Source organism: Danio rerio, chromosome 17 (genome assembly GCF_049306965.1).
Source record: "Danio rerio strain Tuebingen ecotype United States chromosome 17, GRCz12tu, whole genome shotgun sequence".
Taxonomy (NCBI): domain Eukaryota; kingdom Metazoa; phylum Chordata; class Actinopteri; order Cypriniformes; family Danionidae; genus Danio; species Danio rerio.
The window spans coordinates 26,275,612-26,301,563 of NC_133192.1; the positions used below are offsets into that span (position 1 = coordinate 26,275,612).

The following is a 25,952-nucleotide window of genomic DNA, read 5'->3' on the forward strand; positions in this document are numbered from 1 at the left end:
TCTTTAAGTGTTGGTAAATTCCATCTATCCATACATCTCTTTTTTTCTTTCTTTAATTAATTGATATATCACAAGAGTTCAATTCATGTATGAGGGTTGTGTTCATTAAACTAAAACTGAAAAAATGCCCTCAAATGAATCTAAGATTCTAATGTTTTATGCTGTTTAATGTATAAAACATGCTTTTAGGAGGCAGCATGGTGGAGCAGTTGGCGGCATGATCACCTCACAGCAAGAAGGTCGCTGGTTTGAGCCTCAGCTCGGTCAGTTGGCATTTCTGTGTGGAGTTTGCATGTTCTCCTCGTGTTCGCATGGGTTTCCTCTGAGTGCTTCGGTTTCCCCCACAGTCCAAAGACATGCGCCATAGTCAGGTGAATTGGGTAAGCTAAATTGTCCATAGTGTATGTGTGTGAATAGAAGTGTATGTGTGTTTCCCAGTGATGGGATGCAGCTGGAAGGATTTGCTGGATTGGCGATTCATTTCGCTGTGGCGAACCCAGATTAATGAAAGTCCAAACATGGTGCTGGAGGGCCACTGTCCTTCAGAGTGTACTTGCCTTCACACACCTGCTTGGCAGCTAACAAGACTTGCAGTAAGATAAAGTTTTGTTTCAAAATGCTAAATACCCCTAAATTTAACTAAGGCCTAAAGAACCGAGTTTACACACCCATGAATGCTATTTGCTCATTTCCTGTAGGCAAATGTAAATACAAGCAAAGACTTAAAAAGTATTAGTGAAAAATATAGTTTTCGTCATCATTTACATGTAAAGTTTTATGACCAAATTAAACGTTCTCACCACTAGTCAGTATTTCCCACGATGACTTTTATTTTGAAAAAATGTCTTCCTGACAGGACAGGAGAAATATTTTCCTTCCACAGCCTACAGTTTGACGTTTGTTTTAACTATCATATGCCAGTCAGCTGGCTTATTAAGTTATTTCAAAACAGGAAGTCACCATAGCCATCAAATCAGCGTATTTGACTTAGTTAAAAATTGCCATTTCAGTACACGTTATGAAAACAAACGTGTTTCTTTACCAGAGTAATTTTATGCTGTCACTAAAAATGTCTTTCACCCGCAGTCTATTATTTTCACATTGGCCAAACATAAGCAAGAAAAAAAAAACAATAGTAAAAAACTATAAATAAAATTATCAAATTATCAAATGCTTTTTTGTATTTGAAAATTTATTTTCAAATACTTTACACGAAGGATATGGTCAGGGTATCAGAGTTGGAACACATAAAAAAAAACAACAACAAAAACTACCCAGGATGTTAGAGCTGCATTACCAACCGGGGTAAATAAAACATGGCAGACATACTGATTTCTGTGATTCACACTGTAGTAAATCTACTCGTTTATGAACACGAATGAAAGAAACAAAAGGAAAAACGAAACCTGCAATCCCGCAAGAAGACCAACAGAGGGCAGAAAGCAGCAATAAAAAGTTTTGACGAACTCTACCAATTCAAAGACAATGATCTTCTTCAGGAATTCTTCAGGTCTTTAATACTCAAAGAAGGCGAGCAACAATCACTCCGGTAGCCTACGTCTCTGCTTTATCTGTTTTCTTCTTTTTTTTGTGCTCTCAGTTCAAAGCACACATTTTCTGGTGTAATCACTTGAACTGTAAATGCTGATTGACTAATGGTGCATCAAGAAAGCACAGTCACAAAGTCTTTAGTCCACTTTTAAGTGCACTTCAATATAATAAAGTGAAACGAGCAACTCATTTGTTGCTTGCAAGAAATCAGAATATATGGCACAGTTAGCGTGTCATGCTAACCAGCTCTTAACAATACTGTCCTCTGAGTAATTTAAAATCTGATCCTTTTCAAACAGGTACGCTTCCCATGGTCATAATCATTCGTGATCATCGTAAATAATCCAGATGTGTAAATCTCCAGAGTCTCACATCTCAAAATGGCGGTAGATGCTCTCTACATATTCCAGAACTCTGTGCCAATCTGGTGCATCGTCTTTCAGCATCTCCTCCACCGTCTGAGAAATCACAATAAAACAGCACTCATGATTGTTTCATTTTCATGTTCAGCTTTAACACTTGAGCAAACTCCATATGCGTATCTAAATCCATCACTATCAGTCACGATTAGCTCATTTTAACATCTGGCATGCTTGTCTGAAGTAAATACCAATATCTGTTTGAAAGTGTATTATTCAAGCTGGAACTAATTAATCATGCATCGGTTGATTAGTTTGGGGATGAATGAATCAGTGCATGGTAATTATAAGAATGAGTTATTGAAATGAAACGCAACTGCTTATGAGGAACTCAAGTTGACGCACCAGTGATGTTGAGATTCCAAATCCTTCTCCAGTCTGGAACGCTAGAGTGAGGTTTTCTTTCTGTGGATTAAATTGTCAGCATCATTATAACAATCCTTACCTTAATATGCTTGCATTTAAAGTAGGGCTGCACAAAACTAGAAAAATTTAACTTTGCTTTTTTTCCTGCTATATATATATATTGTGATACGAATACAATTGAACTAGATGAGTTGAATTTGGAAAACAATTATTATTTTAGATTGATTGATATGATTCTGTATGGAAGTTTATATGCATAACATATAAGAAATCTAAATTAAATTAATTAAACAAACAGCATTTGATTTTTTTCCGAGGGGTCGAACTGTATTGAGGTACATACATTAGTTGAATAATCAAATGTAAAACAATACTGCATAGTATTCGTTTTATAAACAATTCAATTCGGTACAATTTCCCTAGTTTTAAATCCTTTACACAGTCACAGGCCTCAAAAACACGTTTATAATCTTATTATAATATATATTTTATTGTATTATATAATTTGAATCCAGACTCAATGTTGCCAATGATCAAATTGCGATATCCATGCTGAAACGGTATATTGTGCAGGCCTAATGTAAAGGTATGTATGATGTGAGTGCTACCTTGTTCTCTGGGCTGAGTCTGTTATATGGTATGTGAGAGGGGAGGTAACTGTGGTAAATGGCACAAAATGCCAAACCGTCCACCCAGCAACTGCTGAAATTGGTGATTTCAATATTCTGTAAAATAGGACACAATATAGTTAGAGATGGACAAATCAGACCAAATTTTACTGCATTTTTTTCTCACTTTTACTCACAAATAAATAGACCAAACACAGTTAGTTTTGTCTATACATGCTGCTTGGTTTTGTCTGAAATAGTTTTGTCATCACAATAACATCTGCGTATGCTTATATTTAATTAACAAAAGTGAACTGTAGACATAAAATGCAGTGTTTTTAATAACTTATGTGAAAAAAAAATCTAAAGACGGGTGATGTACTATGTTCTACCACCATTCAGCATTCATTCATTCATTTTCTTTTCGGCTTAGTCCCTTTATTAATCAGGGGTCGCCACAGCGGAATGAACCACCAACTTATCCAGCATATGTTTTACACAGCGGATGCCCTTCCAGCTGCAACCTAACACTGAGAAACAGCCATACACTCCCATTCACACACACACACACACACACACACACACACACACACACACACACACACACACACACACACACACTACGACCAATTTAGTTTATTCAATTCACCATTAGCACATGTATTTGGACTGTGGAGGAAACCCGAAGGAAACCCACACGACATTGCATGTTTAAGATAATGAGTCTGATCTGAAATTTTGGATATAGGCATTATATCCAAATTATTAGCTCCCCTTTTATTTATCTTTTATTTTTAAATATTTACCAACTGATGTTTAACAGAGCAAGGAAATTTTCACAGTATGTCTGATAATATTGTTTCTTCTGGAGAAAGTCTTATTTGTTTTATTTTGGCTAGAATAAAAGCAGCTTTTAATTTTTTAAAAAACATTTTACAGCCAAAATTATTACCCCTTTAAGGTAGATTTTCTTTTCGATAATCTACAGAACAAACCACCGTTATACGATAACTTGCCTAATTACCCTAACCTGCCTAGTTAACTTAATTAACCTAGTTAAGTCTTTAAATGTCACTTTAAGCTGTATAGAAGTGTCTTGAAAAATATTTAGTCAAATATTATTTACTGTCTTCATGGCAAACATAAAATAAATCAGCTATTAGAAATGAGTTATTAAAACTATTGTGTTTAGAAATGTGCAGGTAAAATCTTCTCTCTGTTAAACAGAAATTGGGCCAAAAAATAAACAGGGGGAGCTAATAATTCAGGGGGTTTAATAATTCTACTTCAATTGTGTATGTGGGTGTCTTCTGTAAATCATCGTAAATGTTTATTATATTGTTTTGTTTTTCTTGTTTAAAAGAAATCTCATATTAATTGTTATTAATTGCATCATTGTATTTGGTTCTTTAAAAGCATCATATAACCCATACCAAATACTATTGAATGGTAGTGTACTAGCTAGCGAGTAACTAAAACAAAACCAAAACTGAACTGGGAAATCCCACAACTTTTCATTTTTAAAACTGTTTATTGTTTCAGCCCAGTAAACATGATTTCCAGGCTTCCTCTAGCAGGCAGAATGATAAATCCCAAGAACTTCCCAGCTCGGGAAAGTGCTTTACAGACGGTCAGTGAAAGGACTGTGGGTGGTCCGTGCTTTCTGAAGCGGAGACAAGGGGGTGTATGGCCGACTGCCAAGTTTGATCTGTCTAGCTTGGTTTGGTTCTCTTGAATACCTTGTAGCCCTGAGTTCTGCATTGGCACCAGCGAAGCAGGGAGTTCCGCCTGGAGCCTCCATGAAGCCTCAGCGACCTGAGTCCTGATGGGAAATCCTCCTGCATCCTGATGGGAAGCAAGATCAAAGTCATTTTTGCATTCCTCATCTATCATTATAGTGTTTCTAATAAGCAAATGTTTATGTTTGATTCACCTCATCCTGCTGACTTTATTTGTTACATCTAAAACTGAAGAGGTGCCTGTTTGTGGGAGTGAATTCTCCACTTTCTTGTCTATTGGACATGTAGAGACATGCATAGATAATAAATCATTTGAGTCGGTATGAGACTGGTATGACAGGATATGAAAAATTGTGCAATAAAATCAGGAATCAGAATAATTTTGTAAACGAAACCCCAGTTTACGCACCTTTAATGGAGTTGGTCATGTTGTTCTGCTGGTCTAAACTTCCTGCTGGAGTTTTACTCTGAGGAGTCTGAAAATTTTAGATAGAAATGTACTGATAAATATTTTAGATGTGTTAATAATAAACAATACAAACATGAAATTTTAAAGTTTTCTTCTCACAGATTCTATTGTGGTAGTGATGGAGGGTTGGGAGGAACCATTTACAACAGCATCAGTGTAATCTGATGGAAGTCTGCACAGGCTCCTACAAAATGATGGAACAGTCCATAAACTTATCATAGGTCACACTGTCTCTTTCACAGACTGTGGGCTGTAAACAATGAATCATTTACAATCACTAAACAATGATCTCTGTTTGACAAATCAGAAATGTCTGCAGCTGGGATCACACAACTGATTCACAATGCATCAGTTTATTGATGGAACTCACTGGATGAACAGATGAGCATAAATCAGACTCGATCCAATTCGATTCTTTGATTTCACAGTTGATCAAGAATACTGTAGATGCCCAAAGGTGTCAATTGTTTTAACTCAAAATATCTCACAGATCTTTGATTATATGCTATGGATGCCCCTTTTTTTGTTTTAAAATAAAAACATATTGTTTTCATTTATGTCTCTTTAAATGCAAATCTCTGGTGCATTTACAGCTTGTGCCTCAGATACTCTGGCAACAACAAATAAAACATCTGAATGTGTTTTAAAGCCTTGTCAGTTTAAACCTCTGCTAAATAGTTTTCTAAGCAAAGATGCAAAGTAGATGCCGACGCTGCAAAGAATTTAGATGCACTGACATGGCTGCAGTAGTTACAATGATATTACGCAGTGACAAAAATAGTGTCCAGTCAGCAGATGAATGAATTTAAATATGGTAAAACCCAACTGTTTAACTCTGGGAGAGTTAAATGAGTATTCCTTTCAGGAATTTGGCCTTCGTCGGCGCATTAGCCTAGTGGTTAGCACGCTGACATATGGTGCAGTAGCTCATCAGGGCATCTCGAGTTTGAATCCTGGCTCAAGGACATTTGCTTACCCTCCCCCCTCTCTCTCCAACCTTGCTTCCTGTCTAAATACTGTTCTATCTAATAAAGGCAAAAACTCCAAAAATAAATCTTAAAAAAAAAAAATAGAGTAGGGAATAGTTCAGGTGGGTCTCGAGAACCCCCCCTGCTTGATAATGGTGGAAGTAGATTATGAATGCTATAGAGTGTCTATGATGTCAATTTAGTTTAGTCAATTTACTCATGTTACATGTTTTTGGTCTGTGGGAGGAAACCGGAGGGCCCGGGAAAAACCCATGCAAACACGGGGAGAACATGCAAACTCCACACAGAGATGCTGACTTGACCAGGTAGTATCTGAGCCAGTGACATTCATTGCTGTGAGGCAATGATGCTAACCATTAGGCCTCCGTACTTCCGTGACAAAGAAATTGGAGGAGTAGGGGTGGAAGGGGGGATTCTTCAAGACAAAGATGGCTAAGGTAAGATACTCTGATTATTTATAGTGATTAAGAAATCGTCTGATTGGTGAATCAGTGTTGGCTAATGAGGACCAGCTGCTATGAATCATAAGCGCATGCTCCTCTCGAAATTGGTTTATAAATAAACTTCACTTAAATTTAAAATATTGTGATGTTTATTTAGTTAGAAGGACTACAATCTTGGCATTTGAAGGATTTCAGAAACATAACTTCTTTTTGAGTTCTGGAACTTTTCAATGCTCAAATGTCTATATTAATTTATTTGAAAATCTACAAATTTAAGCATTTGTGTTTAAAATTCATTTTCAGACATTTTTGATATAAATACTACTCATCTTGACCTCTCTGTGTTGCCAGAGATTTCTCTTTTCCCCTTCATCTCATTCGTCCACAGTTGCTCTATGTGTCCAGTGCTCTTTCCTGAACCCTCCACTCTTCTCTCCAGGCCCCTCAGTGTCGCCGCCCCCTGGTGGCTACCATTGACCTGCTTCATTTTCTGCTTGCTCTTCTCCAACTCTGTTCTGAGGCTCTCCAGTTGACCTTCGACTTCTCTGCGACCCTGCAAGGAATCGGCTAACTGTGTGCCCAGGTCCTGCCTTGCTGCTCTTAAAGTATTCAGCTCCTCCTCGGCTTCTGCTCTCAGTCTGTCTGAAACAACTAGTGCCACTTTCAGGTCTGCCTGAAATTGCTGCCACTCTTCACGTTCAGCCTACAGAAGGATAAAATGATTAAAGTGTAGCATTACTGGGATTGTTATTAATATAATGTATTCATTCATTTTCTTTTTGGCTTAGTCCCTTTATTCATTAAGAGTCACCACATTGAAAACAAGCAAACTCCACACAGAAATGCCAACTGACACAGCCAGGGCTCGAATCAGCGACCTTCTTGCTGTGAGGTGATCATGCTGCCTACTGCAAAACCGTGTTGCCAATATAATATATATATACACAATGGAAATCACAATTAGAGAACAACCTTTTCCTAAAATCCAAGATCACTGCTTAGTCCTATTTGAAGTTTAACTTAAATAAGATCTTAATATTTAAGAGAATTTGGACATCTAAAATGAAAAACTCATACTAGGCTAGTCACAATAAATACTTTTTGTTGTGCTATATATTGTCATAGAAAATATCAAGATAAGTGATGTTATTGCCAATTTTTTTCTTCCACTGATAATAAGATGACAATACATCAGCATGATAATGCAACCGACCCTTTGCAAGTAGATTGACAAGTGATTCGGCCAATCATAATGCTAATATTCTGTGGCAAGTGTCGATCAGTGGTGATATCATCCGCTGAACAAATGACTCGAAACTCAAGATCTCAAGACTAATCTTTTCTGATATAGAACCTTTTCACATTTCCAGGTTTCTCAGTAGCGGAAGTCAAAATAGTTAGGAAAACTGTAAAATGAATGGAACAATACAACAAATATATATATTTTTAGAACCCTATTTGCTGAAATGATAAAAGAAAAACTCCCTGATGATGTTATGAAGACTTTCAGAAAAAGGAACAAGACTGTCTCACACTATTAACCGCAGCCAGAGGAGAGAATAACGTCAAATTTACTGTGCAATGGACGCGGCATTAGAAACACCTCAAGTGTAATTCGTTTTTTGTAATTTGAAGTAAAGATGATATAATGCACAAATACATATGCATGTTTATACGTTTAAAAAAAATCTAAATATTAAAAACTTTCAAGGATTTAAGATGCTGATGACCGTAAAACACATCATAACAGGGTTGTGAAAAAGGTCCATTAGACCGGTGTCCTGACATTTCAATATACCCCTCAGATTTTGTTAGCAACAATGCATTAGAGTGCTTCTGAAGCTGGGGTAGATTAGGTGAATACTACAGCCACATATGACACCGTTCTGATGGGTAACATATTTTGTCATCAAAATATGCTACCTAGTTTTTGAATGGGAGATAGGAAAATCTGACAAGGTAGGACGAATCAACAGACACCGACACAGCCCTACAAAACTCAGAAGATGACAGGTGAGGTAACTTAAACTGCACAGTCTAGAGAGACCCAGATAAACAATGAATTAGTTTTTACTGTCTTTTATAATTTCATAGATGCATTATTGTTATGTCTTGTTTGAGATGACCCTGCTTGCGTCTGTTTGTGATTTATGTGGAAATCAATATGTAACATTTTAATTATATTCAAATGATCCAAACTTCTCATTACTAGACTTGTAGGTGTCACTTTTTTTTTTATTTAATTTTTTTTACAAGTTATGAGTTATTACAAATCTGAATATATCCCTCTTATGCATGCTTCTTTATGAATGAAATCAGTAGGCTATTAATTTTTCAGAAATTATTCACTATTTTGCTGGGTAGCACAAAAGATAAGATAGGAGAGCACTATGGTTGATACTGAAAGCTTGTCGGACAGTGTAAAGTGGGTTTGCAAAGGGTCAATTCAACGTAAACATTTCATTTTACAACAACATTTCATTCTTAGCGTCTTAAGGTTAGAAAATGTGAAAATTCATCATTTCCCATCTGTCAGGAAGCATTGTTTCTAAAGGACTGTTCTAAGCTCATCAACATCTAAATCATTCCTTTACATGTATAAGAAAGATGTCATATATAATCTATCAGCAGAAATGAGTAAGGTTATGTCCATGTATTGCACGATAAGTCGATATATTGATTATTGCAACAGATCTACCACTCATTAGGAGAAAGAATCAAAGGCCAGACTAATCATTGCTGAGGAGGAGCATGGTGTGTGGACAGATAACTGCTCCAAAGTTCACTTCATCAATAAAGCAAAATACATTTGTTTCTCATTGACCCTTATGTATCCCAAAGAGTGTAAATGTGTCAGTGAAAGGTAAAGGAGGAACTGTTATGGTTTAGTGGATGTTTTCTGCAGCAGGAGTTGGGCCAGTTCTCTACTTTTGATCATTGCATCTATGTACACATATATACCTGCTGTATACATAGGCATGAGCCGGTATAAGTTTCTGATGGTATGTTAACCTTGGATAGAATGTTCACGGTATCACGGTATTGTGATTACAGCTCTGGGTATAAAGCAGAAATGTTTTAACCCTTTTTATTCTGAAACATTTATAATATTTTGTAGCAGTAAACATGTCAGGCTCAAAAATTCAAATAAATCATTGACTTCGGCTTAATTTCAAAAACACAGATTTCTTTACAATTTTAAACACCATTTTTGGTGATCTTTTCTGCTGCAAATACTGTTGTGCTAAAAAAACAACAACAACAAAAAAAGTAAATAAAAAATCTTACATAAACCTTGGGAACAGTATAGCAGAAAATTTTGGCGGTTTTAAAACCTTGACTTTTCCAAATGGAGGTATACCTTGAAAACAATTATTGTATGTCTATGTATATACACTGCCGTTTACACATGCCAAGAAAAGGAGGTCTTAAGTGGGTCTTAAGAAGCAGAGCAGTAAACTGAGGATATGAATGTTTTCCTCAATGTTTCCTCTGAGTTGTAACTCAGCTGTGAATCTATGAGGTCAGAAGGCTTTGTTGTGAATCTCACCCCTATGGTGATCATACTGTGCTGCTGTCCACCGCTCACTGTTTGCTAAACACACTCTCGCACACACTATGCTTATATAAAACTGAGGAATTTGAGCATGTTCTGCACGTCTCAGCAAGATTACAGTCTTTCTTCAAAGGCACAAGATGCATCCTGTACTATTTACATGCATTGGAGCAGGGCCTTGTCATATTTATACACACATTCTCAGGAAATCTTACTCTACTTGCAGCTTTGAGCAAGTTCTGGCAAAAAAAGCGCGATTGCTCAATAGCCAGATGTCAAGAAAAACAACAGCGATTCCCTGGAAAGATAAGTTTTTGGTCTATTTAATATTATAATCCTAAAGTAAAAAAAAAAACATGACTGATCATTCTTTTTCTCTTTTATCATCTTATAAACTCTGTCTCAATTCTGCTAGAGACTCAAATAAACACTACTTAAAATATATCATTAAATCATTGCGCAATCCTTACAATAACATTAAGCAGACAGAAAATTACCAGGAAAATCCATTTAGGAAAGGCTGTAAGTGGGGGGAAATTCATAAGAACTTAATTATATACATATATAACTAACAGATAATAAGATTGAAGGGTGGAGAACAACTATGTGGAAACTTTGAGAAAGAGACATAAAACCATCTGGAGGACTGCCAATTACTGAGGTAATTTTGTGGGGAAAAAGAAAAGAAAACATACATCAAACAAAAAATGATAGTATGTTAATGCCAACCAAAGTTATACAATTACATGACTCTGTGATGATCATTTCTATGGCTTTGTAATGTAAACATACAGTATGATACTATATGAATGTTAGTATAGGCAAGTCTTGAGTTCCTCAGCCTGCAAAAGGTTGAAGACCCCAGCTGTGATTAAACAAACAACACTGAAAGAGGATGGGAGTAGGAGAGAGAGAAAGAGAGAGAGAGCAAGGCAAGTCTCAGGACCCTCTTCATCATTCGGAGGCCTCCAGACCCCAGCTGGAGCTGATTATAGCAAGAATACATTACACTTTCTCTGACACACACACACAGGAAAACAGTCATTTGGGGGTATTTAGGTATTTCTGTATTCCCTGAATTGTGAAAATCATATTGAAATCAAGAGTCCTGATTACCCCCATCTACAGTATAGCTTATCAATATTTTAATCGTCAAACCAATATTTAATAAACAATGCTGTTGAAATTGAACCCTATATGCTGGAATACACGACATGATCTTTAATACCTAATAGATTTTAAGGGTGTATTCACACTTTTGAACTTTGCTGTAACTGCTCTTTAGTGTGGTTCATTTAAATAAGTGTGAACGCTGCCATCCAAGCTATGGTGTGCCCTATACAAAGTAAATTGAGACCTCTGAAAAGGTGGTTAATAAATTCTGTTATTAAATGCTCATTTCCATTCAAACGTCTGAGACTTCGTTCATCTTCCAAACACAATTAAATCTTAGAGCTCCGTATGCATCGGTACTGAGACATTGTCATAACATTCCATGTGACTTGAAAAATTATATGAAGCTCCAAAAACCTTTTGTGCGTCTTAAAGAAATGACTTTGTTTGCCTATGTCTCCTCTGTTAGATCAGGGTTTATATTTACTATGGGTAATGTTTGTATGTTGTGCTGCTGACTCTAATGGCACTACATCATTCTGCCTGTAGTAAACACTCACCCTGACTTGATGCGGGAGAGAAGACATTGTTCACAAGTTGTTTTGGCTCACAAAAGTGTTCTTGGAGCTTCGTATGATCAATCATTGAAGTGAAATGGAAAGTTTGGATCATGTTTTTGATTCCTTGTCAATGTCAAACATCTCGGGGCCATTGCTGTATATAGAGTATGAGGGAGCTCCAGGATTACATCTGAAATATCTTGATTTGTGTTCTGAAGATGAATGAAGATCTCAGGGGAGGGGATTAGAAAGACATGAGAGTGAGTAATTAAGTACAAAATTGTAATTTTTGGATGAACTAATGCTTTAATACGAGTGTCAAAAACAGCCCCTTGGAATATATTTTTGCTTATAATACTAAATAGTTCTTATTTTACACATTTTAGAAGCTCACCATGAGCTCTCAACTGAAAAACAGCATTCTTTTTGATATTCGACAAGTTCTGTTGCAAGGTAAGTACATCATAAAACAGCTTTTTCTGATTGTTTTCTATCTGAAGGTTTAATGTTAAAAATGGCTATGTAAATGCTAAGTCAACCAAGACTAAACATACACCAAACAGACATTCAAACACAAACACAGGACATCAACATGACATTAGATTGACATTATACCCCATCGTCGTGGGATGTTGCATTCTGATTGGTAAAAAAATTAGGCTCATGTGAAAAACCAATGTCAGGACAACATCAATGTCCAATGTCAGACAGATATTGTTTTGGTGACTTTCCAACGCAACCTAAAAACAACAAAATATCAACATCTAATGATGTTACAGCTTGACGTTGTGTGGATGTTACTAATATGACGTCGATCAGACATCAGATTTTGATTGCCATACATCAGGGTTTTTCAAAGTCTAAGACAGTGGGCCTCCCTTTTAACACAACTTATCCATTGGCGCCCCCCTCCTCCAAAACACGCACGCACGCACAAACGCGCGCACACACACACAAAAAATTCTGGAGGTTTTCCTGCTACCTCATCATGCTTGGTTTCAAGGTCTCGCCGAAGTTTAGCAGGTCTCATGCTGTCGCTAGCCAAAATATATTGACAAACCACACATAAAGGTCGAGGTTCATCAGCTGGTCCTGTCCACGTAAATCCTAAACTCAAATACTGATCATCATATCGTCGTCTTTTGGGTTTAAGCCCTGAACTTGAAGGCTTTGAATCGGGGGGTCTCAGAAACCGTTCCATTGTATTAACAGGCATATACCTGTATTGGTGGGCTTGCCAAACAGAAGCGAATTCACAGCTATGGCCTTCTGGGTAAAAAAGGTTTTCTTATTTTTGAATTATTATTTTTTTTAGCTTTGTTTAATTAAAACGTTTAAAAATTATAAAAAATACATATAATAATTAAACTTAATAATTATATTTTTATTATATAATATTTTTTCCCGCGCCTCCCCTGACATGCTCTGGCGCCCCCCAGGGGAGGCGCGCCTCACACTTTGAAAACCCCTGCCATACATGATGAATAAATGTCAGTATTAGACCTTAATATGACATTGGTTTAAGGCTCGACGTTAGATGTGGTCAACACAACATAAAATCAACCAAATATCAATGTCATTTCACATTATTATTGGACGTCAAATTAACGCTGTCCTAAGAGGCTGGTGACCTAAATCTAACCTAATATTAACGTTGTGTGTCTGCTGGGTAGTTGCACAACATGATACATTCTTTAAAATCAGCTCAACATATTTGATATCCTGCAACCGGAATGACCCCAAGTTTGTACACTACATAATTTTCTGTGAAATCTATCAACACTGACTGGCCAAATCTACAGAACACTTCTGGATTTCAGTTTCTCATACTCCAGACTTGAAGTCGGGGCAAGCCAGTTTTGTAAACTTGTAAATATTAATTAATATAAGTAAATGCACTCTTGAATTAAAAGCAATATTTGTCCATCACAAGAAGGGTTTTTCTTTATGATGGAAAAAGAACCTTGTTTAAATCCTAAATCATTTCTCCAGTAAGCACACTTCATTTTATTGATGAATAAGGCCGGAATGAAACGGCATTAACACATGTTGGCAATCAACCTTGTTAAAGTCATTACATTCTGTCTTTCTCTCTGCTCACACTCAATGCTTTCCAGCCATCTAGACAGGACAGAAATGACCCCACCTCTGTTTCTCTGGACAGTGGTGATGTTTTAGACATCAGCTCATTGACTCGGTGGGATTTCTAAGGAAGTACCACACCCATCTCACACGATAAGAAGCTTGCTGTTCTTTTTTGGGGGCTTTGCTCAATGCTTGTAGAAGTGGCTCTCTTGACAACCCCTCGCACAAACACTACATAATAACTACACACTACTACAGTATATGCATCTAGAGACTGACACAATGGCCTAATACAAAGTGTAAAAGTTTTTTTTAGCCAAACCCAAAGCCAGTGTGTGAGTCCGGCATTGAGAGCAGTCCATCTGGAACTGATCCGCCAGCTTCTTACATTCAGAACGTGTGTGCGTCTGTGAGAGTGAAACAAAAACTATAGATGGAGGGACCCAAAAAACACACACCCATAGCAGATTTCATTCTCTGCAAGTACAGTCATTATTTGCACATGGTTTTTAGTATTTTAGCAATGTCCGGCAGAGCGAGGGAGAGCTTATTGACATTGTGTGGAAGTCAAATTGAAACTGGGCATATTACAAAAAGTGATGCATAGATCTCATGAGTGAATGTGATATTTGTATGGTTGTGTGAAAGAATTATTGAGTATGTTTACATATGCAAATTTAAGAAAAAGTAAGGACATTTTGTTTAATTTAGTTACAGGCTTCTTATCTCTGTCCAAGTAAACATGGCAAATGCGTTATCGAATATTTGTAAAATTGCACATCAACAACAAGACCAATTGTTGACTAAGAGGAGTGTATGCATGCTGGAAGAGGTTACAGTCAGTCCAGCTGCATTATCTGTTAGTTAAGAGGTGTTTATACAACACAGAAAACCTTTTATATGTTTTGGCCATTCATTTAATGTGAAATGGCATTTTGGTGGCCTAAAAGTGGAAACCTTTGAAAAACCTCTGACTTTCTTTTACATTTAATTGAAATCTAAAACCTAATATTTCAAAACAACACTGTTAGCATCCCTGTCAACTATAAAAAGCTTGATTTTGTGAAATATTGACATCATGCATATGCATATTATAGTTTAGTCTATAGGTGTAAACAAGTACTTGACAACCAAAACAACAATTGTGCACAAATTACCGGCCCAGTATGGCCAATACAACTTTTTTAGTCCTTTTTGCATAATTGTGTGTTTGGGGATAATCTTTACATTGTTATATGTTCACCCAACTTAATTCATAGGAAAAACCTTTCCATTTTGCTCATCATTGCTGTATAAATGTAACCACGAAATTTGCAAAAATGCCACAGACAAATTGTTCTATGGAAAATGCAGCAAAAACTAATTCAGTAAGACTGATGGCCTATTCATACCAGAGACAACAACCATGACAATGAAGCACAGTTTCAAAATTCAATCTTCATTTAGTCCAAACCACACCTATGATGATAATGACAAAGAGGAACAATCCCATTGTCCCAGATCATTTTAGGATTTTTTTTTACAACAAATAAACAATTAAAACACTGACAATCCATCCTGCTTTACTTAGAAGAGCTACTGAGGGTTATTAAAAGACTTTTGAACTTGACATTGAGAAACTGCATCACTGCATGAATGCTAATATTTTACATTTATGGTTTTTGGTGTGAACAGGGCTTAAAGCCTATTTTTGACATTTCAAACTGAATTAATTTAAGATTTTCATGATTATTATATATTAAAATGTTCCTAAATTAATACTTTTTTATATCATTTTTTTTTTGTAATTATCTAAAATTTGTAAAACTGTTCTGTCTGGGTCATGAAACTGATAGCCGTGCGATATTCTGCAAAAAAACATCACTTTACAGCCTCTTCACCTTTGTGCATTACTCCAACCACATACAGCGACAAGCAGAGGACACTTTACAATTTGACAAATATTGCAGCTGTTGGACAACATAATGTACTTTTGAGGCTTTTTTAATCAAGTATGTAGTTGTTTAGATTTTAACTATGCAGTTTATTCATAAGGATAGTGTCTATTTTAAAACATTTATAATTTCTGAGATTCAGTGCAGCGGCCGCCATCAGCCTATCTGAGCAGACCAAAGAAAGTGACGGTTGACGTTCCACATCAAGATGGCTACAGAGACCGCATAATAAGTCCTTAGAGGGAGAAAAACTCAGCGTTTTCTCAACATAAAAGTTTCAAACTACAGCTGAACAAATCATTATAAATCAGATAAGTGACATTCAAAGTTGATCTCTCTATTTTGTATGTTGTAGTACTGTATTTATACCACTTAAACTGGTAGTGTGTGCTTTGCTTTGTTTTTTCCGGGATTAATTATTACGATATCCTGATTTAAACAGAAAAATACTGGGAAATCTCTGTTGATGACATTGCATTTTATGCCATCAAGTCTTATAATCATAAAATGTGAGAAAAAATTACCTGTTTTATCATCACTTTAGACATTAGGCTGGAGAAAAATACAAATACTAGCTCTAAAGTAATGTTGGTGAATGAGCAACGGTTTCTGCTGTTCTGACGTCAGTTGCAGATGTGAAGGAATAATGGAAGAAAGTAGTTCCATGTGCAAAAGGGTTTTCGTGACTCTCTTTGTTTGTTTTTCTTTTTTATAAACACCAGTGGATCTCAAACTTTTTTACACCAAGTACCACCTCAGAAAAAAACTGTCTCTCCAAGTACCACCATAATGATCAGTATTAACATACAATAGTGTAGTAGGCCTGATTAAGCAGCTACAGCACTGCACAGTTCTAAAGTAATATTCATATTTTTGCTATTTTTGAAACATTTTCAAATATATAATCCATCTACATATGACATATTTGTAAAACCTTTTTAATCTAAACATTAACTTATATGTAGATTGGTAGGGAACCTGTTTTTCTCAGAGGATGTCAAGCTTACAAAACATTACTGCACCCTGATAAAAGTTTTATTTTGGAGAAAGTTAAAAAGCACTGCAGTGTTTAGGTGTTTTGTGTTTGTCTGAGATAATAAGTCTAAGTAAATTATATTCCATACAAAATATGAAGCTGATCAGATGCCGATGCCGCTCTGTGGCCTGAGGGTTGGGGACCACTGCTCTAGTGCGTATCTGCTCTGCAAGCACCATGCACCTCTTTCTCTAGTTCTGCACCAATTGGATTGATTTTTAGCAGCTGATGACAGGATGCACTAAAGTAAACATACTAAGCACATCCCTTTAATCGTAGGCTTTAGAGAACAGTCAATGCTGACCACATTAATTATCTTACACATCAAGTGATTAAAATTGTATAAATTTTTTTTCCATGACTCAGTGATTCCCCTGCGTACCACTAGAAGTAAGCCCTTGTACAACTAGTGGTACGCGTACCACAGTTTGAGAACCACTGATATACACGATTATGCTGTCGAACTGTTGTATAAACACAACATCACACTCGTAACAGTGCAATAAGGGTGTATATCGGATATACTGTCAAATCGCACTGCTACTCGTGTGATATTGCTCATGTATGACTTACACTGCACCAGTCAAGAAAAAAACAAAAATTATTCATTTGGTTTTGGTTTCTTTAAAAACACCAATCATTCCTTTCGTCCACTGAAGTGCATGTAAGTGCACTTAGCGGTAGAGTTGCATTATACAGAGATATGTGCACTCACAGGAAGAAACACACACTCACTCTGTTGTTTGGTCAGTGATTCGTTACATGCTGACTTCTACTGTCACAGCAGGCAAACAAAAAAGTTTTGTTCTTGCAAGAGCTGAACTGAATTCCCCACATCCCCCTCAGTATCTCCGTTCACTCCCTGTTTCCATCTGTGTCTCAAACACTCCTACTTATTCAGGCCTGACACCTTCTATAGCTGCTTTGTGAGCACTGTTCTGTTCTTTAAATGTTGCTGTAACTAACTTGAATAAACCTTCTCTCTCTGTGCAAGTGTAAGAGAAATGCACAACTGGAATCCCACTTTCTCTGTTCTTCCCTCCCTTCCCCTCCTTCCTCTCAAAAATAGATATTTTTTATCTGATTCTCTAAAAGAAGATTTTAGCAGAACCACAACACAAACACACAGACACACACAAAACAATGTCCATTCCTCAGCTAAGACAGGAAGGGAGTGATTTGTAGGATTGCATGTCCCAGAAGCCTCTTCTGAAGCTGACAGGCTGTTATCAGACTCTCCCTGACCTGCACCTCTGGGAACAATGTGACTTCCTGTTGCATTTCTTCAAAAGAGGGAATTTTGGACACTGAAGTGTCAAGCACACACTTATGGAGTCAAATCAGTCTCAAAAATAATACATTTCCAAAATAAAACGTATACATCCACAACACAGTTCACATTTACAAAATCCAATTTGTAAGTTCAAAACACAATTCATAAATACAACACAATTTATGAATTCTGAAGTAAAAATCATAAATATTTTTGCCAAATGAACAGGATTTGTGTATTTTTAAATCTTGTTTTAAATTAATAAATTTGATTTGTAGGTAAGTAAGTAAAGGATTATTTATATAGCACCTTTCCCAGACATTGCGTCACAAAATGCTTTACAAAAAGAGAAAACAAGTAAAAGAACACATAACAATAAAAGAAACATTTGAAAACATATTAAAACAAGTTAAGAATCCAAATACAGAAACACTAATACTGTTAATTAAGAGCTTGACCATAAAGATGTGTCTTTAAATGCTTTTTAAAAGTTCAACTGATCCCAGAGATCTCAGTGTTATAGGGAGAGAGTTCCAACGCCGTGGGGCCACCACGCATTTGTGTATTTATTAATTGCGTTTGAATTACTGAATTGAATTTCTGTATTGTAACGGTTGCCGTATATTGGTAGAATTTTTGCGTCCCATTCTCTCTCTTTTTTTTCTCTCTTTCTCTCTCCCCATCTCTACCTGTCATATCCTCTAGGTCCGCCTTCGCGGAAGCCGATTGGTCAGGAGACCAGTCACTCATCATTGGGTGACGTGGCGCTGTCACATATAAGGACGCCAGGGAGAGCGGATGACAGCGCGCTTTTCCTTTGATCCCGTTTTTGTGTATTTTTGCCGACATGATTTTGTTATTCGTTAATTTTGCTTAACTTTCGTTTGGATAAAATTATTTAGTATATTTTCTGCCCATTTTTGAATGACTTTGATTTCTGAACAAATATATTTGATTGTTTGTTTGTTACTTTTGGTACAACTCTTACCTGACAAACCAAAAAAAGATCATTGAGAGTTGACTTTGTCCTCAGAGTAAGGCGGACAGGGAAGATGTCGTACGACTTCCATCTTACATACACGTAGTCAATCCATTGTTTAAAACACCAGGTAAGAAAGTGAATGCCACTTATGTATTTGCTTTGTTTTTAGTTCAGAATAGGTAAGATTACGGTGCTCGGCGCTGAAGATTTTTCTTTCCTTTTTCTTTTCATGTTTCTAGCGAGGTAAGGGGTTTGCTTATGAGTTAAAAATGTTTTGTTATATTTATTTCTTTGATTTGGCTTCACTAGCGTCCCCTTACTCTTGAGTTAACTAATTTTGTTTGATACTTTGTTTAATTTGTTACTTTATTGTTGTAAATATTTTTTCTTATTGTATATATATTTGGGCATTATTCTGATTTCACTTTCTTTTTACATTAAATCACTTTTGTTGGCAGTTTTGTTGTTTGTGTCTTTTACTTTCACCCATCATCTTGTAAAAGTACCACACCTTTTAAATGTTATTACTTTTACCCTAGACTGACATCAAAGAGGTTGTAACAGTATTTATGAATTGTGTTTTGAATTTCTGAATTGGATTTGTGTATTTATGAATCACGTTTTCAATTTACGAATTGGATTTGTCCATTTTTGAATCATGTTTTGAATTAAAGAATTTAATTTGTGAATTTATGAATTACATTTACAATTTATGAATTGGATTTGTGTATTTATGAATCAGGTTCTGAATTAATACATTGGATTTGTGTATTTATGAATTGTGTTCTGAATTTCTGAATTGGATTTTTGCATTTATAAATTACATTGACAATTTATGAATTGGATTTGTGTATTCATGAATCACGCTCTGAATTATTAAATTGGATTTGTGAATTGTGTTTTGAATTCATGAATTAGATTTGTGTATTTTTGAATTGTGTTGTGGATGTATGCATTTTATTTTGTAAATGCATTATCTTTGAGAATGATCTGGCTCCATACACAATGACTGTCATGGATTAAAGAAGGTGAAACGGAATGTGTCAACAAACGTTTAATTTACCTGAATCTTCTCCTTACAACTTCTCAGTTCCTCCTTCATCTTCTCTCTCTCCACCAGAAAACAATGTAATAGATCTGAAAAACATACAGAAATGTGATTCTCACTGCTGATCACATTCTAAACAATAAGCATGTTTACATTAACACCAATACGTTGATAATGCACAAAAATCAACTTATTGAAATAACCTGTTGTTCTGGTGTACATGCAAACCATAACCTGACAATGCAAGTTATTAATGAGTAGTGACATTAGAGTGTAATAAATTGTCCATCTAACTCCAAGTACTTAATTTGTTATGTCAGTTGTCATAATGAATAAGAAGAGTATTGCAGCATGTCAGTGGGAAAATGACTGCTCTTATACAGTATGATTCTTTCAAGATGCAAGTATTTGAAGTTCTTCTACTTGTGCTACACAAGAAGAAAACACATTTTTATAATTCTTTGGGTCAAGAAAGCATCTGAATTTGTGGTATAATTCCTCCTCCCTAACTACTAAGTGTTTGCTCTGTCTGGAAGTACTTACATCCACACGTGTTAAGCACATGTCAATGTCATATCACATGAAAAAGCAGGTAAACGCATTTACATGGTTGTCAAAATCATCATAATGGGGCAAAATCTAGCTGTGATGATTGGTTTATGTTTAAGCTGTTTTTGGTCTTACTCTAAAGCAAAACAGGTAAATGTGTTGATGACCACTTGGATTTTAGGCTAAATGGAATAATCAGGTTTAGAACATGCATGTTAACATATTCAATGGTAGTATTTGTTATGTAGATAATAAAGTAGTTACTAGGCCCACACGGAATCTGCACGCGCAAAACTCCGCAGATTTTCCGCAGAGTTCTGCAGATTTTTACCCCATCGTTAATTCTGTTTATTTACTTGGGTAAATGTGTGTAAATCTAAATTTATTTAATTTTTTAATTAATTACAGTAATATTATTGACTAATGTGAAAATGTTCATATAATTTATGTACAATGCAGTTTGTAAAGCAATATTTTCTGTCTTTTAGTAGAGATATTATATAAGAGACTTGCTTTGTTTACCAAATAAAGTGAATCTGATTAGATTTGGAATTTAAACATTAAATAGACGTTAAAAATGTATTACTTTTTATTTCACATATTAGGGTTTTAGTTATGATACTCCCAAAATAATTCAGCAGAAATCTGCAGATTTTTACCAAAATAGCAGCCAAAATAGGAAAAAACTCAATATGTAAAGTGTGTTACTTTTAATTTACCACAGTGATAAAACCATTGAAATGCATAACCTCAAAAGGCTTAGTAAAAAGACACAGCAACAGTATGATAAAAGACATAAATGACATAAATGTTTGACATAACACTTTGTAATCAACATGTAAGTATTTACAACATATGTGTCTGAGGTTTAGAGTTTAGGACTGACACTGAAATTCAATTTTAATCTCAGTTTTAATCTCAATTTTAATCTCAGTTTATAATAATTAAACCGTGAAAGCGATTATGTCTGCATCGCTCTCTAAAAACAATGAGAATGTGCACAGTTTGTGCAAATATGTGCCTAGTCCTGAATTTAAGGAATGAATAAGTTTAAAGAATGAATAAGAAAGACACGCCACAACATTTCCTCTCACCATTTAGTATGTGTGTGGATTCTTCAATGTTGCTGAGCTGCAGTGTGTTCAAGCACTCTTGCAGAAGTTTTGCATCCACTTCTGTGTTTCCATTTAAACACACACCTGAGACATAAGACACATTCTCAAGTCCCTGTGTCATATTCAGTCCCTCCTCCTCTTTTCCAGGACCTGTTTTACAGACCAATATTGGCTCATTCTGAACGCTGGATTCGAGAGGTGGACTGAGTGTATCCTGGGAGGTTTCAGGGGTGCCTGTGTTTGTGCAGTTGGAAATGGACACCAGCTGAGTTTTTGGTGACCAGGTAGAAACAACACTATATGGTGAAGTGGGAGGTGTTTCATAGGTGTCCACAGCAGCGCCTGCAGAAAGACAGACATAGAGCTCTTAGACAGATGCTTCTCTGAATAAAACATTTCCTGACATTATAACTTTGTGCATGGATTAGTCTGTCACAGAAATGAAACTTTATTTCGGTTATTCATGGGATGTACAGAAAGTGGTTAATATTCATGGTTTCAGGGGACAAGAAGACATCGCCTGGGTACAGAATGATGTGACTATTAAATGAACTGAATGCTAAATCTTTTAAAACACTTTATCTAGATAGATGACGCTATTATCAAGATTACTTTCTAAATCATATTTGCTTCTTGCTTTTCAGGGAAGTATCTTTTCATGACTATTTTCATCATTTGAAAACAGTAACAAAACATTTTAAAAATGTATGTGTTTGTACATAATAAATAAAAACTAGAATCAGTTTTACATTACACTCTAGGTATCACACATTACAATTTAGGTGTTGTTGAATGACTGTATGTTCATCGTAGACTAGGGTAGAATATATCATTTCAGCATCGATATAGCAATGTAATCATTCGAAATAGTCGCATCGCGAGTATATGCAATATGAGTCTGGATAATAATTTATCCTTTTTAATTTATGTGTTTTTTTAAGCCTCGGGCAGAAGTTTATTGTTCAGGCATAACAAATTGTAAAATTTTTAATTAATTTTATTGAATTATATATAAAATGAAGTATTATTTTACATTTGATTATTCAATTACTGTATAACTGAGGCTGCACAATGGCACAGTGGGTAGCACATTCGCCGTACAGCAGAAGGTTGCTGGTTCGAGCCTTGGCTGAGTCAGATAATATTTCTGTGTGAAGTTTGCCTGTTCTCCCCGTGTTCGAAATTGTCCGTAGTGTATGTGTGTGAATGAGTGTGTATGAATGTTTCCCAGTGATGGGTTGCAGCAGGAAGGACATCTGGACAAGTTGGCGGTTCACAGCCCCAGATCAATAAAGGGATTAAGATGATAAGAAAATGAATGAATTAATGTATAATTGAATTCTGTTTGATTCCCTGGAAAACAACCAAAGACTGTCAATTTGATTAGTATCTTTTTCATTCATTGATTTTCTTGTCGGCTTAGTCCCTTTATTAATTCAGGGTCGCCACAGTGAATGCCCTTCCAGCCGCAACCCATCTCTGGGATACATCCACATACACATTCACACACTACGGACCTGTACCGCATGTCTTTGGACTGTGGGGGAAACCGGAGCACCCGGAGGAAACCCACACGAAGGCAGGGAGAACATGCAAACTCCACACAGAAATGCCAGCTGAGCCGAGGTTCGAACCAGCGACCTTCTTGCTGTGGGGTAACAGCACTACCTACTGCGCCACTGCCTCGCCCTGTATCTTTTTCATTATTGAATTTATCTATGCTTGTAGATTGTTTATTATAGTTAATTCACTCCCTTAATCATCACAACCAATCTAAAATTCGAAATTCCTTCCAAATAGTTATTAAATTTATCGTGGTGGAATTGTGTTATTATCGCAATATATATCCTAGAATAAAACAATTTTTTAAATATTGTGCATCCTAACCGTATACTTTGTTTTACACATTAATCGATATATAAAACATAATAAGAAAAACTGGGAAAACTACATTTATATTTAAAGTCTGTGGATGGCAACTTATTGTGTTTGTGCTGTTTATAAATGTTTTTTTTGGATTAGCAGCTTTTGGAAAATATCAGCTTACATTGTTGTCTGTTATTCACTATATAAGAGCTTTAAATAGTTGGAACATTGTGACTAAATCATTAGATAAAATTTATGAAACACCAATTATGTTTTTACATTTTACACAGCTTGATATTACTGTATTATTATTATTATTATTATTACTACCACTATTATTGTTATTAGAGGAATCACCATATTATTCTGAAGTATTTATTTTACGCTCCAGATCTGATTTGACTTTTTAAAATAAATTTATCTAATTTGCTGTCAAAAAAAGTCCAGATTCAGAGTTAGCTTTTTCTGAATCCAATCCAAGAAGAGCGGATTTGATTGGATGTGTGTGAGTGTGTGGGTGTTCTTCATTAAGAAGTCTCCCTGGGTGGGAAAGGTTTGCTGAGTCAGTGAGTCTGAGAGATCTGGACACCACCAATAACACAGAAGAGAGCACAATACTGTATGCCAATAATCTCTCTCCTCTCTCTCTCTCGCTCGCTCTAATATATTTAATAACTGTCCTGCAGTTCCATCTTTTTCAATATTCCTGTGACTGGAAAAAATATACTTCACTCAGCACTATTTATTCCTTAATTTATTTAAATGTTAAAAAAAATCTCAGTTTTTATGATTTCTCAGATCTCTGGGTCATGTCAATAAAACAACAAGTATGTGCATCTGTGTGTGTATATTTGTTGTCAAAAGCTAGTTACCTGAAGATCCATGTCGCTCTTTTCCAGAATTATTCCCCATATTACCAACAGCTTGCTTCAGTCTAGTGGATAATAAAAAAATGTATTCATACACAATTTAATTCCACACATGCTACACATCACAATCTTTATCTACTCTTGATATATACATAATACACAGTGAGTTTGTGTATATCTCCACTCATGCTCATTCTTTTAGGTCTCTGATATACTCTGGTAGGGCAATTTGAATGTGGCTTGTGGACAAATTTGCATGAAAATGCAAACGCACATGCAGACACTGTGTTAAACTTACACTGCTGTGAGATTATAAGGAATAAATAAATTAAGGAGGCAAGGGAGTGTTGTAATACATTTTGTTAATTAAAAATAATGATAAAGAATGTAAGAAATACTACAATCAATAGAATTTACTGACAATCATTACTTTTTCATTTTATTTGGTCAAAATAATATCAGGTCTACTGATAAATGGCACCATTTGGCTGGTTTCTGATGAAAAGCACACAAGCACCTTACATCATTGTATGTTCAACAGGTAGAGTAAATTGTATTGTTTGCACAGTAACTTTTTATAGCCATCCAGTCTGATGACAGTGTAGCCAGAGCGTGGCTCAAAACATGGTCATATATTTGTGATCACTATTTTAAAAATAGTAATAATAGTAAAACGTTGTTAACAAATATGGCGAACTTAGTACAAATTCCTAATATTAATATTAATTTCTAATATTAGCCTACTGCTATTAAAAATGTTAATGATCGGCTAAGTGTTTTTGGTAGACGAATCACTTTGGCTATGTAGTCAAATACATTACCGGTTACATTTTGCGTGCATGCGCTCTCATTTAACGCTAAACGTTATTGTTACTTCTACCGTTTTAATATTCTAATGCTTTTTAATTTAATGAACTAGCAACTTTAATCCAAAGTACTAAAGTAAATAGCAGATTACGGACACAATATGGTAAAGAATTGTACATAAATGACTAAAAAAAACATAAAACAACAATAATAGTGTTTGTTGTTTACCTACCTTATTTAAAGTCTCGTGTTCGGCGGAAAAGACAAGCTGGAAAGTTTTACATGTTGTCGCTGGTGGTGTCGCACCTCTTCACGGGACGCGGAGCAGAGTAGACCACGATCCGACTCCAGGATGTGGGTACAGTATATGAAGTTCGGTTAAAAAACTGTCCTTTTGCCCCCTCATGAGGTCTGAGTCGTAGTCTACTGCTGGAAACAGCATAAACTGGATCTAAAGCTTCATGAACACTCGGCTTTTGAATAACGTTACCAGTCTGTGTTGCAGTCATCGAGTTACTTTCCAACGGTGTCACGTGTGAGTTTGCTATAAAGTGAATTTTCTCTTCATTAGTCTC

The 25,952-nt window shown here is 35.8% G+C and overlaps 1 protein-coding gene across 2 annotated transcripts; it reads right to left on the reverse strand.

Moving 5' to 3' along the window:
* Positions 1 to 806: 806 nt before the first annotated feature.
* Positions 807 to 25,715, reverse strand: si:ch211-195o20.7. Of its 2 annotated transcripts, none has more exons than XM_021467417.2 (12): positions 25,610 to 25,715; positions 24,574 to 24,635; positions 21,815 to 22,177; positions 20,187 to 20,260; positions 6,920 to 7,287; positions 5,252 to 5,336; positions 5,093 to 5,159; positions 4,878 to 4,956; positions 4,684 to 4,789; positions 2,945 to 3,061; positions 2,316 to 2,375; positions 807 to 2,009 (listed from the first exon to the last, which is right to left on the reverse strand). In XM_021467417.2, the coding sequence occupies exons 2-12, from the start codon at positions 24,611 to 24,613 to the stop codon at positions 1,920 to 1,922; spliced, it is 1,449 nt and encodes a 482-aa protein (XP_021323092.1). In that variant the 5' UTR covers positions 24,614 to 24,635; positions 25,610 to 25,715; the 3' UTR covers positions 807 to 1,919. The 2 variants fall into 2 exon arrangements, with proteins under 2 accessions (XP_021323092.1, XP_009291345.1); XM_009293070.4 differs by having other exon boundaries at positions 6,914 to 7,287.
* Positions 25,716 to 25,952: the final 237 nt, after the last annotated feature.